We start from the raw sequence: 18,872 nt of genomic DNA, 5'->3' as shown, positions 1-18,872 counted from the left end.
GGAGTGAGATCTTTATTGTTAGTTAGAAAGCTAGAAAGTTAAACTGTTCATGTCAACAAGTTCATGCATTAAAATCCTATAGCTGTCCTGAGTACAGAAATCAACCTGATGTCATGGAACACCAAGCAGTTCCTGCCAGGACTGGCAAAGTGGACAGGCTCCATAGAAAGGTTTCTTGTCATTTACCCTATATCCTATCCTGAGAGTTGAGCAGCTGTTTCATCAGCCAAAAAGGGTAAGCTTGAGATGTGTGCTTGGTACAGTTGCATCTTAAACAACATGGATTTGAACTGTGTGGGTCCACTTGTACACAGATTTTTTTCAATAAATAAAGGTGGCCCACCATATTGGTGGGTTCTGCATCCACAACCAAATGCAGATCAAAATACAGTATTCGCAGGCATCCTGTGTGTATGGAGGACCAACTTGAGAAGGTGCAGATTTTTGTATCTGCGGGGATCCTGGAAGCAATCCCCTGTAGACATCTAGGAACAACTCTGCTTAAGTAAAATTAGGTAGAGGTAAATGGTCTTGTGTGGGTTTTTTTTAAGAGTAGTAATACTCAAAATGTGGTTGTGGGTCCAATAGCATCAACATAACCTTGGAACTTGTTAAGAATGCACATTAGGGGGCCCCACCCCAGACCTGCTGAATCAGAAAGTCTGCAGGTGGGGCCCGGCAACCTGTTTCAACAAGGCTGTGATTCTGATTCATGCGAACATTTGAAAATATCTGCTCTACAGTCACACTGGGAGATATAAGGCTGTAAGATAAAGATTTATGGTTGGCCTGGGAAGAGTAGTGCTGGCAAGAGTGGGAATGTATTTAGATTTGTATTCAGGAGTTGCTTTATAACTCAGGGTTGGAATGATAACTTAAAGACTAATCATAACTGATACTAAGGTATTCAGTTTTCTTTCAAGACTACACTATGCACTTCACTTGTTAATACATACATTTGAATCTCATTATAAAGGTTGCTACTTGTGATTTTCAAAAAACATAATCAGCCGGGTGCGGTGGCTCACGCCTGTAATCCCAGCACTTTGGGAGGCCGAGGCGGGCAGATCACGAGGTCAGGAGATTGAGATCATCCTGGCTAACACGCTGAAACCCTGTCTCTACTAAAAGTACAAAAAATTAGCTGGGCATGGTGGTGGGCGCCTGTAATCCCAGCTACTTGGGAGGCTGAGGCAGGAGAATGGCGTGAACCTGGGAGGCAGAGCTTGCAATGAGCACAGATGGCGCCATTGCACTCCAGCCTGGGCAGCAGAGCGAGACTCCGTCTCAAAAAAAAAAAATAATAATAATAATCAAATAGAACAAGTACAATTCTTTACCCAGAAATCATATGTATGGAAACTCAGCCATAGCGCTGTGCTACTACTGACCTGGTAACAAGGTGCTTCAATGAAGCCAAATGTCTGAAACTTGTTACTTTTGAGTGCTAGACTCATAAACCAAACCCTGTAGACAGATCCTACTGCCATAGTGTGAATCTAAATTAGAAAAAAATACATTTATTTACTATATTGTTCACTTTCATACATGAATAAATCATATAAAATATGGTCTGTTCCTCAGTGTTGTATTTATTCTGATAAAAAGGGAATTAGACAAGTACACTTGGGGAATTTTAAAGTAGCACATACAATCATAAATGCCAGTCTTTTATAGTCAATATTTTTATCAGTTTCTTAGTTATATGTAACTGTCTGACTTGGGTAGGAAGGTAGAGAAACACATTTGAATGAAGTCTTGTCAAATAAGAAGCTGAAAATAAAAGGAATATGAGGCTTAAACTTCTTATTTCTGAAATTATCTTTATGCTTCAGTTTAGAGTCATTTTCTAAGACTTGTATTTTTAAAGTTTTATTAGAGTAAATCTGATTTTTGGTGAGGAGGAGTGGTACCCAGTCACTAAATGGCTGGGAAGGTGGGCAGAATATTTTGCTATTTTAACAAATCCATTAGTAGCAAGCACTATTGACATTGCCTTGTCACTGAGTCATATTTCATGCTGGTGTACTGATGCAGGTGTCCAAAGTCACAAACAGAGGTGGTGTCAAAGCCTGTGAAGTTAGCACTGAAAGTCACTGAGATATCGTAGCCCTTTTCAAATCCAGTCAAAAAGAATTTACTAAGTAACTAGAATGTGATTTATTGTCTGTCTTGAGAACCAGAATTATGATAACCCCACAGAATTTTCTGCATTGATGGAAATGTTCTATTTTTTGTGCTCTCCACTATGGTAGTCACTAGCCACACTGAATACCAGAAATATGGGTCATGCAACCCAGGAACTGCATTTTAAAATTATTTTATTTCATTTTACTTTATTTCATTTAAATATGATTAGCTACATGGCCCAGTGGCTACCTTACTGGCCAACGCAATGTAGAAGGTGGCTTTCAAGGTTCTGTCACCACAGGGACCCTTGTACAGTACATATAAATCTTTCCATGGTAACTTGCCAAACTGCCTAACACTTGTTAACTGTCAACAGATAGAGAAGCATAGTTTCCTCTACCCCACCATCCCCACCCCCAACCCAATTTCATGCCTTCATGTGAGCCCCATCTAATCGTGTGCCTGGCTAGCCAACTGCCCCGTCAGTTTGTGTCCCTTCCCTTTCTCATATGTTGGTTCCTCCATGGTTGCTTGTGGCAGGATCTTCCTTACCCATATCCAAGTAGGGAGTCCTGTCCTCCCTCCTGTGAGATGGCCTGGTATCTTGGAAAGAGAACAGACTGGCTTTGAAGCCAGTTGGTTTGTATTACAGCCCTGTCATGGACTAGGACTAGTGGTATACAATTAATTCGTTGTTATTTAACCTCCTCCGAATATGGGAATAGTCATGTTTACCCTGTGGGGTTGTTGTGAAGAGGACTAAGAGCATAGCAAGTGGAGTAAAGCCATCAGACTCTAACCAGCTAGTATGGGTAGCAAAGAAGGCTCAGTGCAAATGTTGTGTATATGAGCAGGTGATGGAAAAGTGATATCCACTGCTAATGATTGTGATTCTTTTTAATATTTAGGAGGATGAAGATAATAGGTTTTGAGTAAGTAACACTAAATAACCCTAGTTTTTGCTAAACAATAGACAACAACTAATTTGAAATTGCTGAAGGTATAATTCACAGTAGTGACAGCAGCAGTGCCGACCATCCTTCCCACTGAGCCCTTGCACGTGGGAAGCTCTTCTCGGAACTCTGCATCAATTCATTAATTTCATTTTCACAAGAAATCTGTGTAGTGCTTACATCTACTCTGAATGCTCCCGATTTATAAAAACCGAGTCACAAAGACATTAAATTTGTCCACAGCCACACAGCTTGTAAGTGGCAAAGCCAGGATTTAATTCCAGAGTTTTTAGGTCAAAAACCTATACGTCCTCTCCTTCCTCCCATGTCATCGTGTGCTGTGCATTAGATTCTCACGTGCTTGGTCACTTGCCACCCAGCGTTTTTATTCTAAGCCTTTATTTTAAATTTATGCCATTCTTAGATGCCTACATTAAAACACACGGGACTCAGTTGTTACAAGGTCTGGTTTATCTGTTTAAAATGTACTCTCATGCCTTCCTCTATTCCCTGTAAATGTGAATGTGTGTATATCCATTAATTTAGTAAACATCTGTTGAGACCCTTGCACATGTCAGATACTGTGAAGTACCTAATAAAAAAGAAAGGCAAAAAAAGAAACAGCTGTTGTATTCTAGAAGTTCAGTTTTTAGTTGTAGAGGCAGACCCTTGAACATGACAGTGTGGAAAGCACCATCGGAGCACAGAGAAAAGAGCAACTTTTCCCAGGAAACTGGAAGAAGGAATGACATTCATTCCAAAATCATTGATTTTTCCAGGCACTGGTGAACCACCCAGCCAAAGCCCCTTCTCTCACAGAGGCAACATTCAAGAAGGGACTTAATTAACATGATTAAGTCCATCTTCTGTCTCCCGTGTAGAAGGCCATATTCTTTCTATTGCAGCGCCGGTAACCTACTGTGTTTTGTTGTTTCCTGGTGTATGTCTCTCTGTGAACTTGAAGCCCCCTCAGCTAGCCCCCACCCAGAGATCCTAGTTTATTTTTTATTTTCAGTAAATCTAGTGAAAAACCCAGTCATTTTCGTTTTCAAAGTGATTTTAACTCATAGTCTAACTTGAAAAATAATGTTTTCCTAAGTAGATATTAGTAAGTTTGCAAAGCTAGAATTAAACTTGAGGGCTTTCTTTGATTCCCCAGTTATAAGTGGGGTCACGTTTTTGACTGAAAGGCTGGGTTTTCTCCCCCAAATTAATGAGTCAGTTAAAAAATATACACCTGTAGCATGATCACCACAGTATCTCTCCCTGTATAAGGTGCTCCAGCATAGTAGCCCTGCTGGACAGACAGAAGATGCGTCCACCATCCAGCTTCAGCCTTTGGCCAGTGGGTCCCAGAGTTGAAACTGAATTGTAAACGACATTATCCCAAGCATGCCTTCCGTGAAAAGAAAAATGTAGATTATATTTTCTGACAACTTCAGTTCTCAATCTATCCCCCTTTAGATAGCTAGCCATTAAAAGAGGGAAGGAAAAAAGGGAGGGGAAGGAAGGAAGAAGAAAATTTCTATTTGCCTTTGTTTTCTTTCTGTCACTGCATTAATACCTATTAATCCACTAATCCTCTTTGCCACTCTCCACAGACGAAAACACATTCTTCCTCGACAGTAAACAAGCAAATCGATCCTAATTTATGATTTGGAATAAATACTGTGACTGGGCATGGTGGCTCACTCCTGTAATCCCAGCACTTTGGGAGGCTGAAGCGGGTGGATCACCTGAGGTCAGGAGTTCGAGACCAGCCTGGCCAACATGGTGAAACCCCGTCTCTACTAAAAATACAAAAATTAGCCAGGCGTGGTGGCGGGTGCCTGTAATCTCAGCTACTCTGGAGTCTGAAGCAGGAGAATTGCTTGTACCTGGGAGGCATAGGTTGCGGTGAGCCGCCAAGATTGCACCACTGCACTCCAGCCTGGGTGACAAGAGTGGGACTCCATCTCAAAAAAAAAAACTGCTTGTTTTTTAAGGTAGTTATAGTAATCTACATGTTAGTTACATTGTCCCTATCTACATATTCAGTGTAAAATGTATTCTTGATTTAATTTGTTGCTAAGCACAGAAAAAAATCAAGAAAACCTAACTAGTAGGAAAATAAAAGTAAACATCTCTCGTGAAACTGGGAATTCCTAAAACAAGTTGTTAGGAGGGTATTTCACCGTTGACAGTGCTGATAGTGATAGAAAATGAAAAGATGTTTCGCATGGTTTTCCTTCTTTGGTCTTTTAGTCTCAATTACTTTTTCTTAAGTCTATTAAATTGTTCCCTGTTTAATTGAGTTCCATGTATATAACATTCTCAGGTGAGAAGTGGAAATAGTTCTTAATGCAAAGCGTTTGTTTAGGCAGCCATTTCTGAGATGTAATCAGAAAACATTTTGACACATTGTCATTTGTATTGATCATACAATATTCTCTATTTTTTAAAAAAAGCAGCCAGGTGTGGTGACACATTCCTGTAATCCTAACACTTTCGGAGGCAGAGGCTGAAGGGTCACTTGTTGTCTGGGCAACATAGCAAGACTCCATTAAACAACAACAAATTACACACACACACACACACACACACACACATATTTTTAAGCTTTCCACCAGACACACACACACACACACACACACACGTATATTTTTAAAAGCTTTCCACCAGAAACTCTAGCACTTAGACTTCACTGAAGACTGTTATGTCTAGTTTTTTTTGTGTAGTTTATTTGTGTGTGTAACTCTTCCACATTTTAGCCTGTCCTACCACTATGGCCACCAACTTCTCAAGTATGCTCTGAGAATTTACTGGAAAGTAAATGCATATCCTCAAAAGTTTCTTGTAAGAAAGCAACCCTGTCTCTACTAAAAATACAAAAAAAAAAAAATTAGCCGGGCATGGTGGCGGGCGCCTGTAGTCCCAGCTACTTGGGAGGCTGAGGCAGGAGAATTGTGTGAACCCAGGAGGCGGAGCGTGCAGTGAGCCAAGATCGCACCACTGCACTCCAGCCTGGGTGACAGAGCAAGACTCCATCTCAAAAAAAAAAAAAAAAAAAGTATCAGTGGGAGTCCAACATCATGATAATGTTCATTGGTAGTGTTGGGTATATGTGTGACTTACCACGTGAGATTTAACACCTTAGGTTTTGTTCTTAGTTTCAGTTCAATCTTCACAAAAGCTAAACATGCTAAATGTTCAGTCTCAATCTATACGTGCTATATCAACGTGCTTTTTGTTTGTCATATAACATTTGTGACAATGAGATCTGTAGAGAGATTGTAAAGGCCACACCATGTGGTGTTGGATTGATTGCAGCATAAAAAGAAATGGAAAGTTCATGCTATCTAGATAGATAGCACTGGTACTATAGATATGAATGTTTAAAAGATGTGATTTCCTCTGCCTGCTAATAAAGGAAACAGAACATGAATTTTTTCTGCAGAAACTTGATGATGTGATAGTGTGGCATGCTGATTACATTGACTCCAAAGTGCAGTCCTTGTCCCTGGGCAGTGCCCATGTGCTCCCTTCCTCTCCCTTCACACACCCACAGCACACTTTGTCCTGCCTCTCCTGGGAAGCCTCCTAGCAGCTCCCAGAGGGGCCACCCTTGGAGCATCACATCCGAGTCACAACCTTTTCCTTTACAGTGAAACTATCCTCTTAGCAGCCTTGTTGTCCTGGACTGGATTCCCAGTCCCCTGTCACCGTGTCCGCTGTGTCACAAGTGGTCATTAAAGGGAGAGTGGAATGAACCAAATGGACCTGGAGATGGATTTTAAGATCTTTCCCGTATCCATTTGCCTCACAAATCTATTTGATTTGTGCTATTATGTGACTTGATTTCCCAGATCATATGGATCATATCATATTTAGTCACGTTATATTTGTGACTAAAATTTCAGGCTTTTCACATTATGCTGAATCATACTTTAAACCTCATTCAGATTCCCTAATTCAGAAACTATGGTCTTTTGGATCTACTTAGATTAATGCTTACCTGTGTAGTTATCTTTGGGGGATAAAGGAGACTTGTGAGTATATGAGAAGAATGGACAAGATTTCAAATATATGTTTACCTTAAATTAGAGAATTAAGTATTTTCAATAGCATTTCTGCAGAAGCAGGTAATATGCTAATCAAAACTTGCTTGTATCTGTTTTAAGAGGCTTACTGTATTTTCTGTATCCTAAGGACCATCATTTTGTTACTTAATAAGGTTTAAAGCAACAAACTAAATTTCCTTATGAATAATTTCTGTTCTAGACTAATTTAATTTGAGTAACCTGAGTTGGGAAGAATGGCCTTAACACCTTGGACTGGGCAGAACATACATAGTTCTAATATTGGTATGTTTATCTGCAAACTAGGAGGTTCTAAATACACACATACACTTTACCTACTGCTTCCTTCTTCTTAGCTGTTAAAACAGTATTACTTTATCATATCTTTAAAAAATTAACTTGAATCAAAAAGCTAGAAGTTTATAACACCTTTCATCCACCTGACAGTGTGCATCAGATCTGCAGTCAGCCCCAGACAGTGCCAGACACTGCACCCACCGTACCCTTTTATTCTCCTGTGGCTTTCTCTGCCTTTCCCCCTCCCGCTCCATCTGCCCCTGCCCTTCCTTTCTCTCTTTCTCAACTTTTTTCCTTATCTCTGGGTTACCATACCTATCGGCTATTGGCTTAAAATAATATTATGTCAAGTTTGTATTGAAAAAATTATATGGAAATTTATTAGGTATTAGATACTAAGAAAAAATGTATCTAGATTAGGATAAATGACAATTAGAGAATGAGACTCTACCTCTTGAAAAGAAATCATGGGAGTATAAGCTTTACGTATAATTAATCATATGCTCTCCATGTTAGGCAAGTTGAGCCCAGAACATAGTACATGAAGTTAAAAATAAGCATTTTATCTTCTATCAGGGAAATTTGAGTACTAGAAATTTTGCATAAAGCCAAAACTTAAGTTTGTGTAACTAGTACTGATAATTGGACAGAAATTAGATACTGACCATTGTTAATTGGTGTTTTTTCTTAATATATGGAAGTCTTAAAGACTGGAAAACTCATGAACATAAAATGACCAGTGGGATGATTGAGAGGAATGTTGTTTTAGATTGATTAATGTTATACAATGTCTATTTTTTATTAAATTTTTTATTTTTAGATAATTGTAGATTTACATTTAGTTGTACAAAATAATACAGACAGATCAACTTCCTTCTTTCTCCTTTCCCTACCCCCACCCCACAACCTAAACCCCTGGCAACCACTGTCTTATTTTCTGTTGCTTATAACAGAATACCTGAAACTGGGTAACTTAAAAAGAAGAGGGATTTATTTCTTACACTTATGGAGCCTGAATTTATTTCTTACACTTATGGAGGTCGAGGGGTTGCATCTGGTGAGGGCCTTCTTGCTGGTGGAGACTCTGCAGAGTCTTGAGATGGCACCACCGTTACATGGCAAGAGAGCTGAGCATGCTAGGTCAGGTCTCTCTACCTCTTGTAAAACCGCCAATCCCACTCCCATGATAACCCATTAGTCCATTAATTCATGAGTGGATTAATCCATTCATGAGAGCAGAGCCCTCATGACCCAGTCATCTCTTTAAGGCTCCACCTCTCAATACTGCCACATTGGGGATTAAGCTTCAACATGAGTTTTGGAGGGGCACATATTCAAACCATAGCAACCAAAATATGCTCTCCACTTCTTTAGGTATTGGCTTTTTTCACTTAGCATCATTCTCTGGAGATTAATACAAGTCATTGTCTGTATCAATAGTCTGTTTCTTTTTATTGCTGAATAGTATTCCATGATATGGATTTAACATTTTGTTTAACCATTCACCCATTGATAGACATTTAGGTTGTTGCCAGTTTGGGACTACTTATTAATAAAGCTGCTAACATTCATATGTAGGTCTTCATATGAACATAAGTTTTCATTTCTCTGAGATAAATGCCCAGGAGTACAAATGCTAGGTTGTTTGGTAGTCGCGTGCTCAGTTTTGTGGGGTTTTTTTTTCCAAAAGAAAAAAACTGCCGAACTTTTCCAGAGTAGTTATACAATTTTACATTTCTGCCAGCAGTATATGAGCAATGTAGTTTCTCCACATCCTTGCCAGCATTCAATGTTGATATTATGTTTTGTTTTAGCCATTTTGCCTCACTGTGGTTTTAATGTGCGTTTTCTTAATGGCTAATGATGTAGAACATCTTTCCTTGTGCTGATGTGCCATTTATATAGCTTTTCAATGAAATGTCTGTTCATACCTGTTGTTTCTTAATTGGATTGTTCATTTTTTATACTGTGTGGTTTTCAGAATTCTCTGTATGTTCTAAATACTAGTTCTTTCTTGGTGTGTGGTTTGAAATTGAAATGATTTTCCCTATGTCTCTAGCTTGTCTTTCCATCCTCCAAAGGGGGTCTTTCTTAGAGCAAAAGTTTTCAGTTTTGATAAGTTCTAGTTTATCAAGTTTTTTGTTGTTGTTGTTAGCTTGTTTTTGAGAGGGAGTCTTGCTCTGTCGCCCAGGCTGGAGTGCAGTGGCAAGACCTCAGCTCACTGCAACCTCCGCCTCCTGGGTTCAAACAATTCTCCTGCCTCACCCTCCCGAGTAGCTGGAACTACAGGCACGGGCCAGCACACCTGGCTAATTTTTGTATTTTTAGTAGAGACAGGGGTTTCACCATGTTGGCAAGGCTGGTCTCGAACTCCCGATCTCAGTTGATCCGTCGGCCTTGGCCTCCCAAAGTGCTGGGATTACAGGCGTGAGCCACTGCACTCGGCCTCAAGTTCATTTTAAACAGATCAAATTTTTTATCTTAAGTCTAAGTACTCTTTCCCTAGTCCTAGATCCTAAAGATTTTCTCTTAAATTTTTCCCTAACATTTTTCTAGTTTTATAGTTTACATTTATATTCATCATCAATTTTGAGTTAAATGGTATATAAGTTGTGAGAATGAGGTTAAAGCTTATATTTTTCTGCCTATGATTATCCAAAGTCTATCCTTCCTTAATTGAATTGCCTTGGCACTTTTGTCAAAAATCAGTTGGTAGGCTGCGCACAGGGGCCTATTTCTGGGAGGCAGAGATGAGCAGATTACTTGAGGTCAGGACTTCAAGGCCAGTCTGGCCAACATGGTGAAACCCCATCTCTACCAAAAAAATACAAAAAAAATAGCGGGGCATGGTGGCGCACCTGCAGTCCCAGCTACCCGAGAGGCTGAGGTAGGAGAATCACTTGAACCTGGGAGGCAGACGGAGGTTGCTGTGAGCCGAGATGTTGCCATTGCACTCCAGCCTGGGCGACAGAGCAAGACCCTGCCTCAAAAAAAAAAAAAAAAATCAACTGGTGCTGAGCATGGTGGTGCACAGTGTATCTGTGGTCCCATCTACTCAGGAAGCTAAAGCAGGAAGATCACCTGATCCCAGGAGTTTGAGGCTGGCCTGGGCAACATAGTGAGACCCTATCTCTAAAACAAAAACAAACAAAAATCACACTGTGGAGATCAATTTTAAAAAAAAATCAGTTGGGCATATTTGTGTAGTATATTTCTGGGTTCTTCTGTTTCATTGATGTACGTGTCTATCCCTTCAATAACACCATATAATATTGGTTGTTATAGTTATAAAATAAGTCTTTAAATTAGGGAAAGTGATCTCCTTTACTTCATTCTTTTTCAAAATTGTTTTAGCTATGTTAGTTCCTTTGCCTTTCCTTGCAACTTTTAAAATTAGCATATATATATATATATATATATATATATATATATATATACATGTATGTATGCAAACAAAATCATGCTGGACTTGATGGGAATTTCTTTAAGCCTATAGATCCATTTGGGGAGCTCCTTGATTTTGGCATCTTTATGATTTTGAGTTTTTCAATCCATAAATATGTCTTCCATTTGTTAAGATCTTTGATTTATTTTATCAGTGTTGTGTAGCTTCAGCATATAAGTCATTACATGTTTTGTGAGATTCACACTGACATGGGTTATTTTGGTCTTTTTTTTTTTTTAGTTTTACAATTTTAAATGGTATGTTTTTCCCATTTTGGTGTCCATGAATTCATTGATAATATGTAGAAATACACCTAATTTTTGTATGTGTTGGTTTCTTCAACCTTGCTTAATAGTTCTAGGAGTTATTTTGTAGATTCCTTGCCATTTTCTATGTAAGCAATCATGTCACCTGCAAATAAGGACATTTTTATTTATTCTTTTTAATCTGTATGCCTTTCCCCACCTATCTTGTCTTATTGCACTAGCTAGAACTTCTGGTACTATGTTGAATCAAAGTTGTGAGGGAGGAAATTTTTGCCTTGTTTTCCATCTTAGGTGGCAAGCATCTACTCTTTCATCATTAATTTTAATGCTAGTTGTGGGATTTCTGTTGATAATTCTTTATTAAGCTGTGGAAGTTCTCTTTCTGGTTTTCAGAGGTTTTTTAAAATTATTATTAAGGATGGACGTTGAATTATGTCAAGTGGTTTTTTCACATTGCTAATGTAATCATCTGATTTTTCTCCTTCAGCCTTCAACTTGGTGAAGGTGATTTTCAAATACCAAACAAGGCCATCTTGCCTGGAATTAACACCACTTGGTCATATTGCATAACTTCTTTTATACATTGCTAAATTCTATTTGCTAACATATTGTTAAAGAATTTTGTATCTGTGCTATTGAGGTATATTGGTTTATAGTTTGTTTTTTGTTTTTTTTTTTTTTTGTACTGTCTTTGGTTTTAGTATCAGAGTAATACTTGCTTTATAAAAGGGATTGGAAGTGTTTCCTCTTCTTCTGTTTTCTAGAAGACAGTGTGTAGAATTGGTGCTAGTTCTTCTTTTCCCATTTGTTAGAATTCTCCAGTGAAAGTATCTGGACCTGGAGATACCACTTTTGGGAGTTTTAAAGTTACAAATTTGGCCTGGCATGGTGGCTCACACCTATAATCCCAGCACTTTGGGAGGCCGAGGGCGGCGGATCACTAGGTTAGGGGTTTGAGACCAGGCTGGCTAGCATGGTGAAACCCCCATCTCTATTAAAAATGCAAAAAATTTGCCGGGCATGGTGGCGCACGCCTGTAGTCCCAGCTACTCGGGAGGCTGAGGCAGGAGAATTGCTTGAACCCAGCAGGCGGAGGAGGTTGCAGTGAACCGAGATCACACCACTGCACTGCAGCCTGGGCAACAGAGCGTGACTCCATCTCAAAACAAAAAAAAAAAATTACATATTTATTTTCCTTAATAGTTATAGGCTATTCAAATAATCTGTTTCATATAGCATGAGTTGTGGTAGTTATTTTTGTTTCTTTTTGAGAAATTTGTCCATTTCATCTAAGTTGTGAGAATGTATGTAGACTTGTCCATTGTACTTTACCTAGCCTTGTGATGTGTACAGGGCCTGTAGTGACAGCCTCCGTCTTATTCTTGATATTGGTAATTTGTATCTTCTCCCTTTTTTCATTTTTTAGTCAATTCATTGATCTTTTCAAATAACTCTATTGCATTGTTTTTTTCTCTGTTGTTTTTCTGTTCAATTTTATTTATTTCTGCTCTTTAATTATTTCCAGCTGGGTACGGTGACTCACCTCTGTAATCCCAGCACTTTGAGAGGCTGGGGTGGGTGGATCACCTGAGATCAGGAGTTTGAGACCATCCTGACCAACATGGTGAATGAAGCCTGGTCTCTACTTTAAAAATATAAAAATTAGCCGGGACTGGTGGTGGGCACCTATAATCCCAGCTACTCAGGAGGCTGAGGCAGGAGAATTGCTTGAACCCAGGTAGCGGAGATTGCAGTGAACCGAGATCGTGCCACTGCACTCCAGCCCAGGTGACAGAGCAAGACTCTGTCTCAAAAAATAAAAAAATTATTTCTTTTCACTTTCTCTGAGTTTATTTTGCTCTACTTTTTTCTAGGTTTTTGAGATAAGAACTTAGATTATTGATTTGAGACTTTTTTCTCTTTTAATGTAAGCTTTAAGTTCTGTAAAATTTCCTCTCAGTATCACTTCAGCTGTTTCTCACAAGTTTTGATAGGTTAAATTTGTATTTTCATTTAGTTCAGTGTTTGTTTTTACGTTTTCATTGAGACTTCCTCTTTGACCCTTGGATTATTTAGAAATATGTTGTTTAATTTCAAAGTGTTTGGAGAATTTCATGTTATCATTCTGTTATTGATTTTTAGTTTGATTCTACTGTGATTAGAGAATATACTCTATATGATTTCAGTTCTTTTAAATTTGTTTATATGTGTCTTATGGCACATGCATTTTGTGGGCACCTGAAAAAAATATGTATTCTGCTGTTGTTTGGTGGAGTATTCTATAATGTCAACTAGAACCTGTTTATTGATGGTGGTGTTGTGCTCTTCTGTATTCTTTCTGATATTCTCTCTAGTTCTATCAAATGTTGAGGGAGAGATGTTGATGTCTGCAATACTAATTGTGGATTTGTCTATTCTTTGAGTTTTATCAGTTTTTGCTTCATGTATTTTGAATCTATGTTGTTCGTTGCAGATACATTTAGGATTGCTATGTCTTCATGGTGGATTGATCTTTGTGTCATTATGTAATGTGCCTTTCTATATTTGGAGTTTTCTGTGCTCTGAAATCTACTTCATCTGATATTAATGTAGCACTCCCACTATATTTCAATCAATGTTTACATGATGTATCTTTTCTCATTTTTTACTTTCATCCTACCTATATGTCTGTATTTGAAGTGAGTTTCTTGTAGACAGCATATAGATGGATCATAAATTTACTCTGCCAATCTCTGTCTTTTAATTGGTTTATTTAGACCATTTATCCTCAGTGTAATTATTGATACATTAGGGCTTAAGTGTACCTTTTTACTTTTTGTTTTCTTTGTTCTCTGGTTTTTTTTTTGTTTGTTTGTTTTATTTTTCCTGGTTTCATATGGGTTACTTGAACATTAATTTTTTTAGAATTTTATTTATAATGTTTTGGTGTATATCTCTTTTTATAGATATTTTATTGCTTGCTCTGGGTATTACATATATGTAACTTAGCACAGTCTACTGGGTCAAAATTTTACCAGTTTCCGTGAAGTACAGAAACCATACCTCCCTTTATATCCCCTTTCCCTCCCTATTTATTTATTTATTTATTTATTTATTTATCTTTTAGAATAACAAAAAATATTTTACTAAAACATAAGATTTGCAGAAGTTTCCAGACAAGCCGTACAAAATGGTCACAAGCTTTTTTTGAAGGGGGGAATCTACATTTGACAGCAGTGTTATTAGTGAGGGCTGTGATGTTTGTTTAATGTTCCCATTTTGGTTCAAACAATCAAGCTTGTCCATCTACAGCATCTAAATAAAGTTAGACTTGGCTAGAGAGCATATTCTAAAGACCTGGTTAGCTGCTTTTAACCAATGCAATTAGATCACCAAAAAAGGGGGAAAGGAGCCCATAAAATTAAACTACCTCCCCCCTCAAAAAAAATAAAGAAAAACACGCACACCCCTGCAGCTAACCGGACAACTACCTTCATTCACAGTGCTTTATACTTAAACCAGGATGGGGGAAATAAATAGAAACGGGGCGGTGGGGGGCACTGCTTTTAAACGTTTCACAACAATCCAGATGATACTTCTAGCTTCTGCTCATGCTTTATGACAATGAATCAGGACAAGACATAGATTTGCTAATGTGCATTTAATCACCAAAGGACTGAAGATGTCTGGGCTTTTTTATTCAGTAATGTTTCTAAGACTGTGTCCATTAAATGCAAACAAAAAGGAGGAAGTCTTGGCAGAACAGGAGAAGTGATGCACACTTGATGATCGGATCAATTTAAATATTATTCATGGCATATAGCCTAGTTCATGCTCTAGCTGTTTCTGTGGCTTGGGCTTTGTTGGTCTTCCACTGCTCTGCTACATCATTTGCTAATGGATCATCTGGATTGGGAGCACATAACAAGGCCTGGGTCAATAGCAGAACTGTGCGGATCTGCAGTGCTGGGGACCAGTTATCTTTCAAAATATCTAAACATATTCTTCCCAACTTGTCTACATTAGGATGATAAATTTTGGTCATGAAACGTACTGTAGGGGCTGCCATTGAGTATTCTTCTGGAAGGAATAGTTCAAGTTTAAAAGTCCCTCCCTCAAAGGGGGAAGGAATCCTGAGGGCCAGCAATGACCACATGAAAATAACAGGCGTTGCTCTCATCTGGTTCTGCTTTGATGCCAGGAACTGGTTCTGCCAGCAAACGCTGGGTTTCCTTGATGATCCTGCGGGGCAGCCCCGCCATCTTATCAGAACCCGAGTTCGGCCTCTGGTCTAGTCTCCGGCTCCGCTTGCCTCACGCACGAGTAGAAGTCCTCCCTCCCTATTTATAATATGATTGTCTTTAATGTTTTATCTGCATACATTTAGAACCACCTCAGACAATGTTATAATTTTTATTACAATAAAAATTTAGAAAACTCAAGAGGAGTAGGAAAGCCTCTTGTATTTACCTGTATTATTTTATCTATATAGCCTTCCATTTCTATTTCTTTCTTCCCACAGGTCCTTGGTTCTGTTGGGGGTTTTTTGTTTGCTTTTTGAAGAGGAGTTTTGCTTTTGTTGCCCGGGTTGGAGTGCAATGGTGCGATCTTGGCTCACCACAACCTCCACCTCCCAGGTTCAAGCGATTCTCCTGCCTCAGCCTCCCGAGTAGCTGGGATTACAGCCATGCCCCACCACACCCAGCTAATTATGTATTTTTAGTAGAGACGGGGTTTCTTCATGTTGGTCAGGCTGGTCTCGAACTCCTGACCTCAGGTGATCTCCCACCTCGGCCTCCCAAAGCACTGGGATTACAGGCATGAGCCACCATGCCCAGCCAGGTTTTTTTTTTTTTTAAAGTCTGTTTTCCCTTTATTATTTATATTGGGTAATTTTTATTATTTTTATCTTCAAGTTTATCGATTCTTTTCTCTTTCTCCTCCTTTCTGCTGTTGAACCTATTCTTTTATTTTCACTATTTTTTTAGTTCTGAAACTTCCATTTTTAAGAAATATTTATTCTGTTTATTTGCTGAGACTATTTTTTTTCATTTGTCTCAAGTGCGTCAAGGTTGCTTATTAAAGCTTTTTTAAATGGCTGCTTTAGAATCTTTGCCAGATAATTCTAACGTTTATGTTATCTCAATATTGACATCTATTAACTGTCTTTATTCATTCAAGTTGAGATTTTTCATGGTTCTTAGTATAACAAGTGATTTTTGATAGAAACATGGACATTTGGAGTATTATGTTTTGAGACTCTGGATCTTATTGAAACCTCTTTTAGGTAGCTTCATCTGACACTGCTCTGGTAGGAGAAAGTGAGGAGTGGAGTGGGTTGTTACTGCCAGGTGGAGAGGGAAGTCCAGGTTCCTCAGTTGACAGTTGAGAGAGGGAAAGACTCCTTGTTCCTGCTGGGCAGGGGTATGAGTTCCAGCTCCCTGCTAAGCCTCTGCTGACGCCACCCTGGCTGGGAGGGCCAGGGAAGCCTTGTTGCTGTTCCTCACATGCCTTCTGTTGAGGGGTAGGAGGGAAGGGTGGCCTCAGCACCACTGAGCAGTGATGAAAATCCTGATTCTCTGCCACACTTCCTCTGGCACCACCCCAGAGGGGCAGGGAGTGTTGCTTGGTTACTACTGTCAGGAGGAGGTGAAGTCCAGGCCCCCAGGTAGTCTCTCCATTGTCACAATGAGGGGAGTACTCGTTGCAGGCCTGTGGGAGATCAAAGTCCTCCAGGCACGGTGGCTCACGCCTGTAATCCCAGCACTTTGGGAGGCCGAGGCGGGCAGATCACCTGAGGTCAGGAGTTTGAGACCAGCCTGGTCACCATGATGAAACCCAGTCTCTACAAAAAAAAAAAAAAAAAGAATTAGCTGGACATGATGGTGGGCGCCTGTAGTCCCAGCTATTCGGGAGGCTGAGGTGGGAGAATCGCTTGAACTCGGGAGGCAGAGGTTGCAGTGAGCTGAGATCGTGCCCCCAGCTGGGCGACAGAGTAAGACTCCATCTCAAAAAAAAGAAAAAGGAAAAGAAAGCTCCTTGGCCCACCTTCTCTGGTATCCCAGCTGGGATACTGGGGTGCTCTCATTACAGCCCAATGAGGGGGAAAGTCCAGGTCTTCACTTGGCCTGTGCTAGCATGCATGGGGACAAGTCATAGGTTTTTCATGATGTTTACCTAGAGTAGAGCAGTTACCATCTAAGAGTTTTCTGCCTTTCTAGGCTGCCCCTTCCTTGGTCCTTGGTTAAAGAGAGCAGGCTTTGGTAAAGCTTTTTGTCAGCACGTGTTACTGTTTCCGGGTTGCTGGCTCCTTCAGCTCAAAACCTGAGATATAAGAGGCAAAAAGAAAACCCAGGGCCGGGCACAGTGGCTCACATCTGTAATCCTAGCACTTCGGGAGGCCAAGGTGGGTGGATCACTTGAAGTCAGGAGTTTGAGACCAACCTGGCCAACATGGCAAAACCTTCTCTCTACTAAAAAACTAAAAAAATTTACTGGGCATGGTGATTCATGCCTGTTATTCCAGCTACTCAGGAGGCTGAGGCACGAGAATTGTTTGAATCCAGGAGGCAGAGGTTTCAGTGAGCTGAGACCATGCCACTGCACTCCAGCCTGGGCGACAGAGCCGAGACCATGTCTCAAAAAAAGAAAAAGAAAAGAAAAAGAAAACCCAGGAACTTGCCACTGCCTCATTCCTGAAGTCCTGAGGTCTCTAGGTTTTAGCCTGTTGGCCTCTTCTCTCCACCTCTCGGTGTCTTCTTATGTTTACTTTACATATAATATCAGGCATTTTAGTTGTACTTAATTAGAGGAATAGGGGAAAGTGTGATACTCCGTCCTCCCAGAATCAGAAGTCCCAAATTTTTCTTAATATTAAGCAGCGCCATGTTTTAAGGAATAGACATTGAAGTGTTTTCTCTTGTCCAAGGACTGAGAAGAACCAGGAGAATTTTGTCTGCTCTATTTCCTGACTCCTTTTCTATTAATACTTAAATGTGAGGTATTCAGCAACTATAGTCAGTTTGATAGCAAAGGTAGATGCTCCTTTGGCATTTAATGGTATGTTCTTTGACAGATTAGAGCTATCAAAATTTCTGAAGGTTTTATTTGTACATTTTATTTCATTGTTTGGGCACTTTTTTGAGGCTGTTGACAGTTTTTGTTTATCCTCCGTATTTCCCCCTGAGGGGTCTTGAGGCCATACTGGGAGGGCACAAGGGAGCCCAAGCCCAGGGACTTAGCCTTCTTCCATCCCTTCCTGACACAGGGCTTTCACTAGAACAGTGAAGTCAGACTACTGGTGGCCATGCTGGAGCATGAAGGACAGCTGTGCCTCTGTGGGTGGGCTTGGCTTTAGCTGTCCATAGCAAGCGAGTCATTGCTCTTTGCATTCCTGATTTAGCAAGAATATGAGGGGACCCCAATATTGCAAAGAAACTGTTGCATGTCTTTCTCTTTTCCAGGCAAAAACTGATTATTCCAAATGGAAGTTGCCCTGTTATTCTGAATACTTACTTTTGTGAGAAAGTTGTTGCCAAAGAAGATTCAGAAAAAACTTGTGAAGTGTACTGTCCGGACATACCCCTTCCAAGAAGAAGCATCTCTTTGGCCCAGATGTTTGTAATTAAGGGTCTAACAAATAATTCGCCTGAAATCCAGGTAAACTCCTATTGGCCTAAAGGTTTTATGCTTGTAATAATGTTAGTGACTGGATTTGGAAGGGCTTCAGTGTAAGTGAAGATGT

At 39.7% G+C, this 18,872-nt stretch overlaps 1 protein-coding gene and 1 pseudogene across 13 annotated transcripts in view; one reads left to right on the top strand and one right to left on the bottom strand.

Annotated features, from left to right (window-relative positions):
- The window catches only part of SPIDR (scaffold protein involved in DNA repair), a 476,432-nt gene that overhangs the window by 318,763 nt on the left and 138,797 nt on the right, over positions 1-18,872 (top strand). For 12 of the 13 annotated variants that reach the window (XR_010134994.1, XM_031013651.3, XM_063709293.1 and 9 more), the window contains one exon: positions 18,592-18,787. Coding sequence is in view for 12 of the 13 variants with exons in the window: in XM_031013651.3 (XP_030869511.3) it covers positions 18,592-18,787 (196 nt within the window). In the remaining variant the exon portion in view is untranslated. Of the gene's footprint in view, positions 1-17,019; positions 17,124-18,591; positions 18,788-18,872 lie in introns of those variants that run through there. The other variant, XM_055349540.2, reaches the window with a different exon arrangement.
- Positions 14,775-15,455, bottom strand: LOC101153982 (ubiquitin-conjugating enzyme E2 N-like; annotated as a pseudogene).

This window comes from Gorilla gorilla, chromosome 7 (genome assembly GCF_029281585.2).
Source record: "Gorilla gorilla gorilla isolate KB3781 chromosome 7, NHGRI_mGorGor1-v2.1_pri, whole genome shotgun sequence".
NCBI classification, from domain to species: domain Eukaryota; kingdom Metazoa; phylum Chordata; class Mammalia; order Primates; family Hominidae; genus Gorilla; species Gorilla gorilla.
Note: the sequence above shows the minus strand (reverse complement) of the source record. Positions and strands in the feature narration are given on the sequence as shown.